The sequence below is a fragment of the Rhinolophus sinicus genome, linkage group LG06, assembly GCF_036562045.2.
Source record: "Rhinolophus sinicus isolate RSC01 linkage group LG06, ASM3656204v1, whole genome shotgun sequence".
NCBI lineage: Eukaryota > Metazoa > Chordata > Mammalia > Chiroptera > Rhinolophidae > Rhinolophus > Rhinolophus sinicus.
Window position 1 is genome coordinate 11,936,841 of NC_133756.1, and position 15,980 is coordinate 11,952,820.

Here is a 15,980-nt window from a genome sequence, read left to right on the forward strand (position 1 = left end):
ACAGTTTCTAGTACCAAAAAAATCTTTCTGACTAGACAATAACTTCTCAGTCATCAGTCTTAATAATCAATGAGTCACGTCCAATTTCATAGTTAGATGAATCCTGTTGCTCTGTCTAGTTTTGTATTATTAACAATTATATTATCCTTTAGGTCATTAAATGTCTCCTCAGAGCTAGTGACCTGGTAGATTGGCCATGGCAGATAAATATTTCCTCATCTGCCAACGAATAGCTACTTTTCAGATTAAATACAAACATTTCATCAGGGGAAATTTATAGTACATATACATTCGTATTTGTATAGTTTATATTACATAAATTACACATGTTTAGTATACATTATTAATAAACTTGAAAAACACTAAACCTCATTAGTAGAAAAATACAATTAAAATGAAGTATTTTTTAACTATCAAAATGTCAGTTTTTCAAAGGTTTATGATACCTGGTTTGGGCAAAGTTATGAGAAAACTGTTACTCTCATATACTGTAGGACTATAAATGCATACAGCTATTTTTTTTAATGTGTTTAAAGTCCACCAATGTTAACTCACAGTGACAGGGATAAAGGAAAATACTTTAATGGTTCAAAAAAATAATGCTGAAAGCTCTTTACAAAAGACTGAATGCAAAAGTAAAAAGTGTACATACCGGTAGTTGTTTAAAAAAGGAGTTTTAAACATGTTTACTTTCTATGCATTTTTTAATTTGTTATAGTAAATTAATAAGCATATCAAATTTTTAAAAAGGCAGTTTAAATTTATCAAACTTGACATAGCATTTCTGTTTCTAGATGCTTGAAATATTCATTCATTCAGCAACACATACTTAAAGACACACTGAACTTTCACATAGCATTGTTAGTAGTAACATAAAATCAGCAACGACTGAAGTGTCCACTAGAGGAATGGTTAGATAAACTACAGTACATCTTTATCATTCAACAACTCAGAGAATAAAGATCACTATCTCTGTTTAGTAACAGAGAAAGATCCCTACATCACATTATAAAGCAAGGTACAGAACAATATATGACACATGACCTCATATATCCTGGACACAGTGTGTACTAGAAAGCCAGTTGCAGGTTCCTTGGGATCCTAGAGAAGCTATTAGAATCTTAAACTAGAAGTCCAGAGAATTCTGTCTTCTATAAGGTATTTCTTCTCTTATAAGGTATTCCTGGTGCACCCACAGAAATGTTTATTTCTATACTCCATGATACTCTTTCAGTATTGAAAGACAAGTATTGTTAGACCAGAAGGGGAGGAGAGTATGGGCTTTCAAAGTCATTACCAATCTTTACGTTTTGCCCCCTCTTAGAGAAGTTACTTGAATTTTTAAGAATATTCATGTCCTCTCTAAGATACAGAGTAATAGCCACCTTTCTGGGTTGTTAAATAGATTAGCAATAGTGTACATAAAGCACTTCAGTGATCTATCTACTCAGTGATCGAAAGTGATTATCAATAGTCTGACACAGGTATGAAAAGTTTTTATCAGCTATCAAGCAATTTCTACAATGTATCCTCCAAGGAGAGCAAGTCTCTTTTAGAGGGTTTGTACATGCACACCATGTGTCTAGGAAAGACCCAATCTTTGTTTTTTATTGCCCTTCCCTTTTCTCTTTTCCTCTTCCCTCCCCATGCTTTTAGAAGCGCCTTGCCTAAACCCCACATCCCTTTGTTAGCAGTCTGAAACTGATGACTTCAGTGGTGGTTTGCCTTCTTTTTAAAATTGTTAGCATTAGCTGGGACCGCTCTGTTTCTTTATAGAGTTCTTCAGTGGTTGTTTTTTTTCCCCAGATGGCTTTTTTAATAACTGGTTTCTATTAGGAGCAGGTCAGTTTGCTGGGGATAGGAAAATATTGAAAAACACAGCAAATACAACACAAGCTAAATAAGCTGCAATTGCTATCCAAAACCGTGGATCTTTCAGCAGCGCCTTATCAAAGCAGCTAAACACAGTGTAACCAATGGACATTCCAGCAAATCCACCTGCAATGTGAGCTGTAAAAGACACCTTGGGGAAAAAAGGGGGGGAAAATGGAAATAAGAAGAAAATGCTAATTACGTATTTCAGTTGCATCTCTCTTACTAAACAACAAATACCATCACAATCACACAAGAGTCTTAAAGGTTTGAAGAACAAAGAGATCAGGCAAAAGACACACAAAACTGCTTGTGCACAAAAAGATGTTCTAAAACGTGCAAAGCTAAAAAATGTCATTTCACCAACTCTGAGTACACAAGACAGAGCCATTGTTTCTCATTCTTGTTCGTCATCATATTTTGGATGGTTTTCTATAGTACCAACCAAGAGAACAGAGTTGGGTTGCATAAGGGATCTCTATACGAGCCTAGTCTGATCCCATATAAAATGTTAGAATGAAAGCACAGGTAAATACAACCCACACAAATACTCAAACCACAAACTGCCAAATTCAAAGATGAATTTCAACAAAATGAAATCTTTGTCAGTTTTCTTTATATTATAAATTCATCTGGACCCAAATTGGCATTGCTGTTTTCCAATGTTTTATATTTTCTGTGGGTTGTGAAATCCCTTCTATCCTGTTCTGGAATAGCTGGCAGTATAGTATGGCAGGTGTAGACTAGTACAGCCAGTGGTCAGGGCCATGAGAGTTAAGTGAAAAGGACAACCCAAAAGTCTGATTTCCTCAGGAATTTTCTTCCAAATGGAAATTTGATTGCCCTAAATCACAGAATTGTGGCCCTTATTTAATGACCCTTTTTAGCTATTGATATGATAGGTAAACAAATTTTCATTAAAAAGATAATAAGCCAAACTCACCGGTGACCCGTTTGCAGGGACAAAGAACCGTCTGTAGAGAGCGAATCCCATGTCTGACACAACTAGAAGGAAAAACAATCTGATGAAGCCCCAAGGTCTCCACAACAGTGCACCAAATGTGTTTGGTTTCCCTCTAATAACAGTAGCAGCTAACATGTATTAGACCAAATTCTGTGCCAGGTGCTTTTCATATAAGAGCTTTGCGTGTATTAACCTTGTATCATTAATCCTCACAATGATCTTATGAAATCGGTACTATCGTCCCATTTTGCAGATTTATTCACCCAACAAATATTTATTATCATCTATGTGCCAGGCACTCTTCCAGGCAATGGACAAACTGCAATGAACAGATCACATACCCGTAGCCCTGCCTCAAAGCTGACTAGTTGCAGGAGACAAGCAAACAAGTAAAATATAAGGTGTGTCAAATGGTGCTAAGTGCTATGGAGAGATACAGAGAGAGGAAGGAGAATGGGGGACGCTGGGAGTAGGGTGTGATTTTTAATAGAGTCAGGGAGGCTCTCACTGAGAATATGACGGCGGTAAGGGAGCAAGCCATGCTGAAGTAAGAGTCTTCCAGGCAGAGAGGAGAGCAAGCACAAAGTCCCTAGGGCAGGAATGTGCCTGTTCTGCTTGAGGAATCCCAAAGCAGCTGATGTGGCTGGGTAGGTAGTTTACAAAATGCAGTTCCTCCCAAGGTGGCAGCATAACCTGGGAATTTATTAGAAATTAAAAGTCTCAGGCCCACCCCAGACTTCCTGAATCAGAAACTCTGAAGGTGAAGCTCAGTCTGTGTTTTAACAAGACTTCAGGTGATTCTGTACTACCGTTAGGGATAAAATGATAGGTGATGAGCAGGGGACAGACCATGGAGAGGTCTTATGGGTTACTGTAAGGACTTTGACTTTTATTCTGAGTGACAGGAGGCCTTTGAAAGCTTTTGAGCACAGGTGTGACATGATCTAACTTAGTTTTTAACATACCATCCTGACCGCTATATAGGGAATAGATAATATGGGAGCAAGGACAGGTGCCGGGAGACCAGCCAGGTTACTGGTACTATAGCATCCAAGTGAGGAATGATGGTTACATTTTATACATAAAGAAAGCAAGACACTGAGGTTAATAATTACTTGCCCAAGGCCACACAGCTCAGAGGCAGGGGCAGGATTTGAACCTTAAAAAGTCTGGCTCCACTCTCATGCACACACTAACTGCCTCTAATTACAATCAGGAGGACTGAAGATGGGCCAGGAAAGGGAATGAGTCCACATTCTCCAGCAGAGCAGTGAGAGCCAGAACTTAGACATTCTTCGAATAAGTCAGATCTGTGATGTGAAAGGAGCCTGTGGATTTCTTGGCTTAGAAGGACTCCCGTGCAGCACTTGGAAACATCTTGTGCAGCTGTCACATTCCATACCCATCCCCCAATTCCCTGTGCTCTGCTTAGTGAGCCACTGTGACATAGGAGATGGAAAGACCTAGTCCTTGCCTTTGGGAAAATAGCTTCAGGACCACGTGTCCTGGCGACTTTCCTTTTCAATACTACGATATTGACGTGGAAGTCACTGGGCGGGAATTGAGGTCGCGGAAGTAACCAATATAAATTTAATTGGAAATGACTATTACACAAAGTTCTGGATAAATGTGGCTGTATGGTATTTTCAATCATTTGCATGTTCTGGTCAAGTGTAAATGACACAGAAAGATGGAACTACGAAAGTATAAGAAAACCCCTGCCAGAGAACAGGGCTGACTTATTGGAAACAGTTACTCTGATCTAGTCTTCCAGGGTAGGAGGCCATGTCTCAAAAAGTCTTTGTCATGTCAGTATCTCCATTTCTCTCTGATCTTGCCCACTTCCGACACCACTGCCTGGCTCTTTGTACTTCCTAGGGGAGTTTGCTTCTTAAGTTGCTGCAGTCTCTAATCTGAGACATGTCTTCCCACCTAAAAAGAAGACCTTCTTCCAATAAACTGAATCATTGTCCTCACTAAAAACTTGACACTCATTTTAAAGAAGTTGACTTTATATGGATTTTTTTTTTTTCAGGATGAAAATGTGAGATTTCCTTAATGTTTTCCAAAGGGTAATCTCAGTTGCTTCATTAGAAAACACATCCAAACAAATAAATGCTTAATGAAGGTAAGTCCTTAAGCCCAATTGTCCTTCACAATTAAGAAGAATTTTTACATCTATATATCTTTATAGCTATACATTTTCCCAAGAAAATATGTTTAAATTTAAAATGTACTTATATTGTATTTAATCTGTTGTGTGTTGTAACTGTTCTTATTTCAATAGTAGGTAAATCAGGCCAAAGAATTTTTAGAAATGACGTAGGCCAGGAAGTGGGGAGGGTTGATGGTTAGCATGTGTGTCCTACCTCTGTTCGAAAGTTACAATAAAAGCACATCATTCAGTGGCTTTATTACTTACCTTAAGAATGACATAATGTTACATAAAGTGTCTTTGAAGAAACCCTGTGCACGAGGAAAGGGTTTTTACTCCAACATTGAAGAATATTAAGAGTATAAAAACAATTTCCCCATCAAGGGTTTGAGGCTTATTTTATAATCAGTTATTCATAATTACCCAAAAGAAGCACATTGAAGACCCAGATAACTTGTGTAACAACATTTTTCAGTCAAAGGACTTGTTTGTCCATTGGTTCTGGTTGTGACACTGAACAACTCAGGCGGCAGCTCTACTCCCACAGCATTTCTCCTACGTAACTAACTCCCAGATATTTTCTCTCCTTTCTGGGCTGACAACTTTCCCTCACTTCTTGGATTTCTTTCTTTCCTTTTTTTTTTTTCAAGTGTGTTTTTCCAGGACCCATCAGCTCCAAGTCAAGCAGTTGTTTCAATCTAGTTGTGGAGGGCGCAGCTCAGTGGTCCATGTGGGGATCGAACCCGCAACCTTGTTGTTAAGAGCACTGTGCTCTAACCAACTGAGCTAACCATCCAACCCTTGGATTTCTTATACAGAAGGGAAAAAAAATCACATAGAGTATGGTACAGACTATAAACAAGTCACTCATTTTCTCTCGAGATGAAATATTGTTTTTACAGTTAAACTGTTTACAAACTAAATTTAATCTCTTTCCTCAGAAGTAGTTGTCCCTGTTCACAGTGTTGCTAATTGAACTCTTGATACCAATTAGCAGAATCATTTTTTACCATGTGAACAGCCAAAGTCTTTGGCTTTATCAAGTGTCACCTCTGTCTTGACCTTCAAGTCTGACCTCAGAGTCTGACCCCAGCGTCTGTCCTTCTCCCCACCCCCTCCGTGTGGATACAGCTTGAGCTGGAGCAGCACAGGGAACACAAGTTACTGGCCCTACCTTTGCTTGTTTTCTTCCCCATGTGGCCTGCCGCCACCCAAAAATCTACCCTGACTTTCAAACTCAATTAAAATTCCATCTCCTCTCTAGATTGAACACTCTTCCTAAACTCCTCCAGCATGTAATTCTCTATGGTAGGTCTGGGAGCTGTCAAAAGCCATATTAGTCATCTTCTAGTTCCCTGACCTCTCATTTCCTTCTCCTCCAGTCCCATCTTCAATCCTCAGCCACCACTCCATGCATATATCCTAGATCAGCTTTTTTTTTTTAATCTGGAAATGTAGAAATTGAGAAAGAAAATAGATTATAACATTGGTTTTCAAGCTTTCCCTTTCCAGAAAAAATCATATACAGAAACCAATGTATGAATAAGAAAAGTCCAGTATATAAAACATAAATGAAGCTATTGTGGTTGAAGTGGACAGAGTGCCTAGAGCTCTACTCTTTTGACTCCCCCAACTTCAGAAAAAAATTAAAAGCAAAAACATGTTACTGAGGTACCCCTAAGAACCACCCATGAGGGGTGAAAACCCCTCCTTTTTCTGCTTAGGGCTGTGGAGCTGATACTTTTCTGACTCTAGGCTAGCAATCATCCTAGATTTAGTGTTTAGGAAGCTGAGACCTTCTGAAGGTTGAACCAATAAAATTGAAGATGTGAAGTGTTCACAAAACAAACTTACTTATAAGGATGATGATCAGTAGTCGGACAATTCCCAAGGCCGGGATCATTTCTCGAAAATTCTTGTAAAGAGATAAATAATAACAAGATAAGCTGTCTATTTGCAAATGAAACCCCCCACCATACGGTGTTTCCCCGAAAATAAGACCTAGCCGGGCAATCAGCTCTAATGTGTCTTTTGGAGCAAAAATTAATATAAGACCCGGTCTTATTTTACTATAAGACTGTGTCTTATATAATATAATGTAAGACTTGGTCTTATAATAATAATATAATATAATATAATATAATATAATATAATGTAATGTAATGTAATGTAATGTAATGTAATGTAATGTAATGTAATGTAATATAATATTTTATTATATCTTATAATAAGATATATTAATTTTTATATTAATTTTTGCTCCAAAAGACTCATTAGAGAGGGCAGACGGTCGGCTCGGTTGCTTAGAGCACGAGCTCTGGGCATCGGGGCTGCCAGTTCGATTCCCACATGGGCCAGCGAGCTGCGCCCTCACAACTAGAATGAAGTCAACGAGCTGCTGCTTAACTCCCAGATGGCTCAGTTGGTAGGAGCGCGTCCTCTCAACCACACGGTTGCCGGTTCGACTCCCACAGGGATGGTGGGCTGCACCCCCTGCAACTAACAACGAGACCTGGAGCTGAGCTGCACCCTCCACAACTAAGACTCAAAGGACAACAACTTGACTTGAGAAAGTCCTAGAAGTGCACACTGTTCCCAATAAAGTCCTGTTCCCCTTTCCCAATAAAATCTTTAAAAAAAAAGATGCGTTCGAGCTGATTGCCGGAGTAGGTCTTATTTTGGGGAAATACCGTTACTCCCTCCTCATCTGCTTTTTCATTTAAAATAAAGTTTGAGTATCAGATATTTGCAGAACAAAGGACTGGTGTAATAGCTGTTTTCAAATGTATTTGGAGAGTACTACGCTGGTGAACTTTGGAGAACAAAATGAAACATGACATTTAATTCCATGATACAAACTAGGCACAATTTTATGTTAGAAAATAATCTAAATATAAGTAATATAAAATCAACACTTAACATGAGATAGATAGATAGATAGATAGATAGATAGATAGATAGATAGATAGATAAACACTGTCAAACTAAGTCTGATGAAATAGTTCCAAGTTTTTTTGGTTAATATTCATTTGATACTTCTTTATCATCTTCCTGGGTAGGAGTTAGGAAAGACTTAACTAAAATTTGAGTGTTACCTTATTTTTTTAAGATAATTTCAAAACAATTTTAAATGTTGGTGGAAAAAAAGTTTAATTTTAGCTTTGAAAAATCTCAGTCCAGCTTGCAGTACCCTCATGTGTTACTAGAGAACTGAGTCAGAAAGACATTTCCACTTTAATCCATTGAGTTTCTTCTCCCTTCCCTTTCAAGTTCTTAACTCTCTTCCCAAAGAGTAAAGATGCTGGAATAGCCGTGTTTATTCTAAATCAATTATTTTCAAACTATTGTGACCACGACCTATAGTAATAAATAATGTACGTAACAATCCAGTACACACATAAATCAAACAGTATTTACTCTTATTACACATACTACATACTGAAACTTTTTCATTTTTTCATTTTTGTTTAATTTTTCACAACTTTTAAACTGAGTTCACAACCACTAGTGATTGCAACCCAAAGTTTGAAAACTATTTTTTCTAAATGACTTTTATTTTTTAAAGAGTTTTATGATTGCTTCATATTTTTCCTTCTACAGTATTTTAAAAGTATAAATATATAAATAAATATAAATAAAATATAAAAACTTTATATTTTAAAGTATACTTATGTAGTTAAAGGCTTAAGAACTAGCCAGGATTTTGGCCTGTTTTGAAAAGTGGTTGGCATTCTCACATACTATAGCATGGGAGTATAAAATAGTATGCAATCTTTGGAGGGCAATTTGGCATTAAAATCTACTTCTAAGAATTTACCTACAAAAAAACCACACAGCTGCGAAAACATAAATATAAAAGAACATTCTTTACAGCATTATTTGTAAATGAGAAAAGCTGGAATCACCCCACATTTTCAGTGAAAGATTAAGTAAGTCAGGATATACCTCTATAGAGCAAGCTGTGGAGCACTTGAAAAGATTGAGGTGGATTTCTATGTACTGACATGGATAGGCAGATGGTCAGGATACTCAACGTTAAGATGCAGAACAATATAAGGGTGGTTCCATTTTTGTAGTATTAATGTTGGTAGGATTTTGAATACATATAAAAAAAGGTCTGAAAGGATGTATAACAAACTGTTAACAAATACTATATTGGGGATTTTGACTTCCTGTTTTTCAAATTAAAATTTTATTTAGTATTCATTACTTTTGAGATAAGGGAAAAAATAAACATAAAATATGAAAGGAAAACTCTGGTGGTAAAAAGGAAGATGAGTGCTCAGTTAATATTTAAAAATGAAGATTCCCTAAATCAAATACCAGTTATTGTTGTAAAAAAGAAAAAGTCCATAGATTCCATTCCCAAAGTTCTTACCACTAGAACATTCATAAAATAGCCTCCCATCAAAGCATAGACTCCTCCTGAAGCACCCACAAGATATTTGAGTGGATCAAAGATGGAGCTGGCAAGAGATCCTAAGGAAAAAAAACACAAAGGATCAGACATGACTATAAAAATCACGAAAGATAAATCTAATCTAAGGTAAAAATTTGTGAATCTTGGGCCGTTATCATATTAACAAGCAACGTATTCACTTTGTCCCTTCTATACTATAAAAGTATAGCTTTGTGGATTAACTACCTCAATTTTTTTTCTGAAACATTAAATGTTCAATATGAAGACAGTTTAACAGTGATAAGAGCACACAGACTCTGGAGGCAGCATTGCCAGCTGTGTGACTTGAGCAAGTTTCTTAATCTCTCTGTGCCTTAGTTTCCCTGCTACAAAATGGGAATATTAATAGAATTTACTTCAGTAGGTTGTCAGAGGAGGTAAATGAGCTGATATGTGCATGATGCTTAGAACACTGCCTGACATATATTATGTACTTGTTAGCTATTGTTTCAAAATATCCCACGTTTAGCCAAAACTATCAAAATACCAGAGACATACCAACATTATATTATCTAATGGCTTGCTTTCTCACAGAGTTAAGATGTGGCCTCAGAATCCTTCTCAACATGCCATTCAATCAGATTCACCAAGCAAGATGAAACCTATTTGCTAACCCAATCTCAGATTGCCTGAACCGAAACAAAGCTTTAAAACCACTCTAAGACATTCTTTCTATACTGCTTAGTTCTATTACTTAGTCTCTTGCTTTCAAGGCCCTCTTTCATTCCTTAGGATACAGTATAATACCTACTTTGTACAAAGAAGACAAAGTGTCTGACTTTAGGAATCTTACAAATGGGTGAACAAACAATTATAAAATGCAGAATATAACAACTATGATTTTAAAAAAGTAATAAATTTTCTATGGAAGCACCTAGGAAGGAATGACTTTCATTGAAGAGAAGTGGAGGCCCTGCTACTCTGAGAAGGATGAGATAGCTTTTTTAAAGAACCTTTAACATTTGGACAGGTAAAACAAAGAGGAAGAAGGTATTCAAGACTTAGGGATATGGAAAAGCAAAGCATAGAAACAAAGGTACATGGGTGACTGAAGATCAGTGAGAAGTAGTTCAAAAGGATTAGCGCAGTGTTTCTCAAATGTTAACCTACAGACTAGGGCTAACGTGGTTGCATCTTAATCATGAGAAATTTATTTTTTAGAATACAGATACAAATGTACACTCTGGCCATGATGGAGATCCAAGGATAAGATTTACCCTCCCACCTGAAATAACTAAAAGCACTGGAGAAAAATATATGAAACAATAGCCTTCAAGATACTGGACATCAGATAACAAAGGACCGTGAACCCTGCAAGACAAAAAGTGAATGAGTTGTCTGATTGCCCAGTTTTCTGCCTTAAGAGAGATTTCAGTTTGCAGTGCATGAAGGGGGAACCTGGATAGATCTCAGCAAGTTGATGAAATAGAGTTTAGAGTCCAGAAAGACCTAAGCAACTAGAGTTTGAAAGACAGAGCACCAGAGAGGACAGAGCTGCATAGAGAACACCAGAGAGGAGCATGTGCGGAAATTATCAGAGCCAAGAAAAGAGTCACCAGAAAGGAGTAGAGAGAAGAGTACCTTTTGCTCACACTGCACCAGAGAAGCTAAGTAACTTTTCAAATAAGAAAATTCATAATTCATGGGACATTGAGTAAAGTACACAGGAAGGTCCTACACCAGTTGGGGGGAATAATTAGCACTAAACATGACTCAAAAACATTTCAACTAACAAATCTTACCAGAAAGGATCAAACTGCTTCTAAGTAACTGAGTTTCAAAACAAATCTAAGGAATATTTATAGGAATACAATGCACCATCCAAAGGTAAAATGTCTAGCATCCAAATAATAATTGCCAGAGAGGCAGGAAAATGACACATAATGAAGAGAAAAATCCATTAAAACCTATCCAAACTGACACAGGTGTTAGATTTAGCAGATAAGGACAATAAATATTACAACTATATATGTTCAAAAGTTAAATAGAGCCATATAGATATAAAACAGACTCAAATCAAACTTCTAAAGATGAAAACTATAATGTCTAAGATGCAAAAATAAACTTGTTGAGATTATTGGCAGATTAGACATTGCTGAAGAAAAGATTAGTGAACATGAAGACATGGCAATAAAACTGCCCAAAATGAAACACACAAAGAATATTTTTTGAAATACATACAGTAGCAATGCGCTGTGGGTCAATTTCAAGCAGCCTAAAAATATGTAATTGGAATCCCCAAAAGAGAGAAACAAGGCAGGTACAGAAAAAAATATTTGAAGAAATTATGGCCAAATTAACCAAAGTTTTATGAAAACTATAAACCCACAGACCCAAGAAACTCAACAACCCCCAAGTACAAGAAACATGGGGGGGAAAAGAAAACACAACAAAGCCACATGGCTCAAAACCAGTAAAATCTTAAAAACAACCAGTGTAAAAAGACATATGTCATACTGAGGAACAAAGATAAGGATGATAAATTATTTCACATTGGAAACAATGCAAATGAGAAAACAATACAGCAACATCTTTAAAGTACTGAAAGAGAAATACTGTCAAGCTGGAACTCTATGCCTAGTAAAAATATATTTCAAAATGAAAGCAGAGATTTTTTTTTCAGACACACAGAGGCTGAAAGAATTGATGACCAGCAGATCCTAACTACAAAAAATGTTGAAGGAAATCCTTAGGCAGAAGGAAGAAGCTATTAAATAGAAACATTCACATGCAAAAAATGACACCAGTGTATACCAGGGGTGCCAAAAAAATTTATACACATTTTAAGAGATGTTATCTATGCTCAAGCAGTAGTTCACCCTAATCAGAAGTGTCTGGATGCTGAAGGTAACCACTTTGAGCACATCTTGTAATTGCAGAAATCAAACGTGACATGTATTCATCTTCGGTTATCGGTATATATTGAGTATTACAATTAATACAGTTTTTTCCTTTCTTAAAATGTGTATACGTCTTTTTGGCACCCTCTGTATATACCTTGTACCATGTATAAAATGGATCACAGACCAATATGTAAAGCCTGAAATTATAAAACTTCTAGAACAAAACATAGTAGAAAATCTTTGTGACCTTGGGCTAGGCAAAATTTCTTAGATATGACACTGAAAAGCACAATTCCTAAAATTTAAAAACTAATAAATTACACTTAATCAAAATTTAAAACTTAAACTCTTCAAAAGATACTATTTAGAGAATGAAAAGACAAGCAATTGACTAGAAGAAAATATTTGCATGTCATGTATCTGATAAATAACTTGTATCAAAATATATAATATTATATCTAATAAGGAATATAATCCAATTTTTAGATGGGCAAAAGGTTTAAATGTACTTTACCAAAGAAGATATATGAACAGCAAATGAGCACATCATTAATCATTAGGAAATACAAATTAAAACCCAATGAGACATCATTATACACCCATTAGATTGGCTAAAATGAAAAAGATGGATGATACCAAGTGCTGTTGAGGAAGTGGAGGAACTAGAACTTTGGGTGATGTAAAATGGTGCCACTTTGTACCATATGACCTAACAATTCACTCATAGGTTTATACCCAAGAGATCTACACAAAAGCTTGTACACAAATGTTCATAGCAGTATTACTCATAATAGCCAACAAGTGAAGACAACCCAAATGTCCATCAATTGATTAATGGATAAAGAAAATGTGGTATATCCATGCAGTGGAATATTGTCCAGTCATAAAAAGGAATGAAGCACTGATATGTGCTACATGGATGAACAATAAAAACATTATGCTAAGTAAAAAAGACCACATGTCGTACTCCATTTGTGTAAATGTGTGATTCCATTCATGTGAAATGTCCAGAATGGGCAAATCTAAAGAGACAGAAAGTAGATTAGTGGTTGCCTAAAGCTAGAGCAGGGCTGTAGGGTGAGGAGTAGGAAGTGACTGCTAATGGGTACAGGGCTTCTTTGGGGGACAAAATTGTTCTAAAATAGATTATGATGATGGGTGCATAACCCTGTGAATTAACTAAAAAATATTTAATTATACACTTTATTTTTTATTACACACTTTAAGTGGATTGTATGGTGAATTATATTTCAGTAAAGCTATTTAAAAAGTTTGGCAGCTTCTTAAAAAATATCCACACCCTATGACATGATCCAGCCATTCCATTCCTAAGTATTTGGAGAGAGAAATATTTGTCCACATAAAGACCCAAGAGAAAATATTTGTCCACATAAAGACTTGTATATACATGTTTATAGTAGCTTCATTTGTAATAGCCCCAAACTGGAAACAACCCAAATGTCCATCAACAGGAGAATGGATTAAACAAATTATGGCACATCCATACAATGAAATACTATATGAATAAATCTCAAAATAATTGTGCTGAGTGACAAAAGCCAGACAAAAAAAAGAGTACATATTCTATGCTTCCATTTACATAAAACTCTAGAAAATACAAATTAATTTATAAAGATAGTGGTTGCCAGGTGAAGGTGGGGGAGGGGCAGGGAGAGGCTGGGGGAGGGATTTCCAAGGGGCACAAGGAAACTTTTGGGGGAGTGATGGATAAGTTTATTATCTTGATTATGGTGATAGTTTCGTGGTTATATACACATATCAAAATTTATCAAATTGTACACTTTATATGTGTGCAGTATATTGTATGTCAGTTATACCTCACTAAACAGAAAAACAAAACACACAGATCCCAGGGCCACATTACCAGAGATTCTGATTCATTAGTTCTGCATGGGAGCTGGATAGTGTCAGTTGTAACAACTTTTCCAGTTGGTTCTGATGATCAGTCAACTTGGGGAGGCCTGGGCTGGAATACAGACCACTGCTGCTCAATCACCTGTAGGTTTGCTCAGCTGCAGATTCTGATTTTTAGGTCTGTTGTGGGGCCCAGTATTCTGCATTTCACCAAGACCCCAGGCAATGCCAGTGCTGCTGAGCCATGAACCACACTTTGCCAGGAGCAAGAGTAAGGAAACTAGAATCACGAGTATATTACCTATGAAGGAATCTAGAAAAATAGCAAAGCAAGAAAGACAACAGGCAGGAGGAAAACTTTTGGAGGTGATGGATATGTTTATGGTATAGATTGTGGTGATGGTTTCATGGGTGTATGCTTATCTCCAAACTCACCAAGTTGTATACATTAAATATGTACAGATTTTTGTATGTCAATCATACCTCAAAAAATATTTTAAAAAGAACGTTTTACATCAGGTCATCCCCTAACCTCTTCATGTATAATTTCTTTTTTGAACATTAGTAAAGAAGTCCATTCCTCCAAAAAGCAAAAAAGAAAAGAAAGGCAACGGGGCTAGGCAGTGGAGGGTAATGAAGATCAATCTTGGGCATTTCAGCTTTCTTTTGGCCACTTAAGTGTTCCTTGAAGGATATAATATGATCTAATCTGTGTTTGAGGAAGGTGACCCAAGCAGCAGTGTAAAGGATAGAGCAGAATAGCGCAGAGATACCTGCCAAGAAGCTATTGCAGAAACAAGCAAGGATCTGAACAGGTTATTCACGTTCTCTCTTCTCTGAAACTGGGGCAGAGCTGATTCCACAGGTTGAAATCAAGCCATGGGGGAAACAGGAATGTAGATGCTGGAGCCAGGTAGAGCCTGACCATCACAAAAGGGTTTCAAGATCAGGGGGGGGAAATGTGCAGGAACCGAAGTAGAAGGTGGAAAACCAGGATCCACAAACGTAGGAGAGAAGCAGGATGAGCTGTAACCAAGCCTTGCCAATTCTCATGGCTGCTTCCATTCTCTCCGCTCTAGAAGGCTGGCAAAGTTTTGATCAGTAAAATCTCCTAAGTGTGTCCCACCCCCCGCCCCCCGCCAAAAATAAGATATGTTGAAATCCTAACCACCCCCTCCACCCCAGTACTTTAGAATGTGACCTTATTTAGAAATAGGACTCTTACAGATGTGATTAGTTACAATGAGGTCATACTGGAGTATAGTGAGCCCCTGAACCAATGTGATTGTGTCATAAGACAGGGACATTGGAAGGGAGAACAGCATGTGAATGGAGGCAGAGACTGAAGGGCTGCAGCTGCAAGCCAAGGAATGCACCACCAGAGGCTCACGAGAGGCAAGGAAGGATTCTCCCCAACAGGTATCAGAGGAGGGAGCATGGTCCTGTTGATTTCAGACTTCCAGCCTCCAGAACTGTGAGACAATGCAGTTCTGTTGTTTTAAGCCATCCAGTTTGTAGCACTTTGTTATGGCAGCCCCAGGAAACTAACACAACCACCCACTGCAATATTGGTACATTTACTTATAAATTACATGTATGTGTACTACTGTGCTAATGTGTTTTAAAAACATAAAAATAGAATTTTAAAGGATGGGACATATTAATTACACAATATTTTAAAATTATTTTTACTTCACTAATAATATAAAAAAAACTTATCAAGCCATGAAAAGACATGGGGGAAACTTGAACACATATTACTAATGAAGGAAGCCAATATGAAAAGGATACATACTATATGATTCCAGCTAT

General features: G+C 37.0%; 1 protein-coding gene and 1 long non-coding RNA gene across 25 annotated transcripts in view; one reads left to right on the top strand and one right to left on the bottom strand.

Moving 5' to 3' along the window:
- Window positions 1–15,980, top strand: part of LOC109444872 (uncharacterized) — a 53,934-nt gene that overhangs the window by 17,100 nt on the left and 20,854 nt on the right. For 7 of the 22 annotated variants that reach the window (XR_012497157.1, XR_012497156.1, XR_012497159.1 and 4 more), the window contains 2 exons: window positions 4,872–4,964; window positions 9,985–10,775. This is a non-coding gene — a long non-coding RNA (uncharacterized LOC109444872). Of the gene's footprint in view, window positions 1–4,871; window positions 4,965–9,984; window positions 13,248–15,980 lie in introns of those variants that run through there. The other 15 variants (XR_012497166.1, XR_012497167.1, XR_012497152.1 and 12 more) reach the window with 4 other exon arrangements.
- The window catches only part of RHBDL2 (rhomboid like 2), a 43,193-nt gene continuing 29,002 nt past the window's right edge, over window positions 1,790–15,980 (bottom strand). For all 3 annotated transcript variants that reach the window (XM_019726583.2, XM_074334424.1, XM_074334423.1), the window contains 4 exons: window positions 9,370–9,470; window positions 6,846–6,906; window positions 2,816–2,877; window positions 1,790–2,023 (listed from right to left, as the gene is read on the bottom strand). In XM_019726583.2, the coding sequence (XP_019582142.2) occupies window positions 1,844–2,023; window positions 2,816–2,877; window positions 6,846–6,906; window positions 9,370–9,470 (404 nt within the window). In that variant the 3' untranslated portion in view covers window positions 1,790–1,843. The remainder of the gene's footprint in view (window positions 2,024–2,815; window positions 2,878–6,845; window positions 6,907–9,369; window positions 9,471–15,980) is intronic.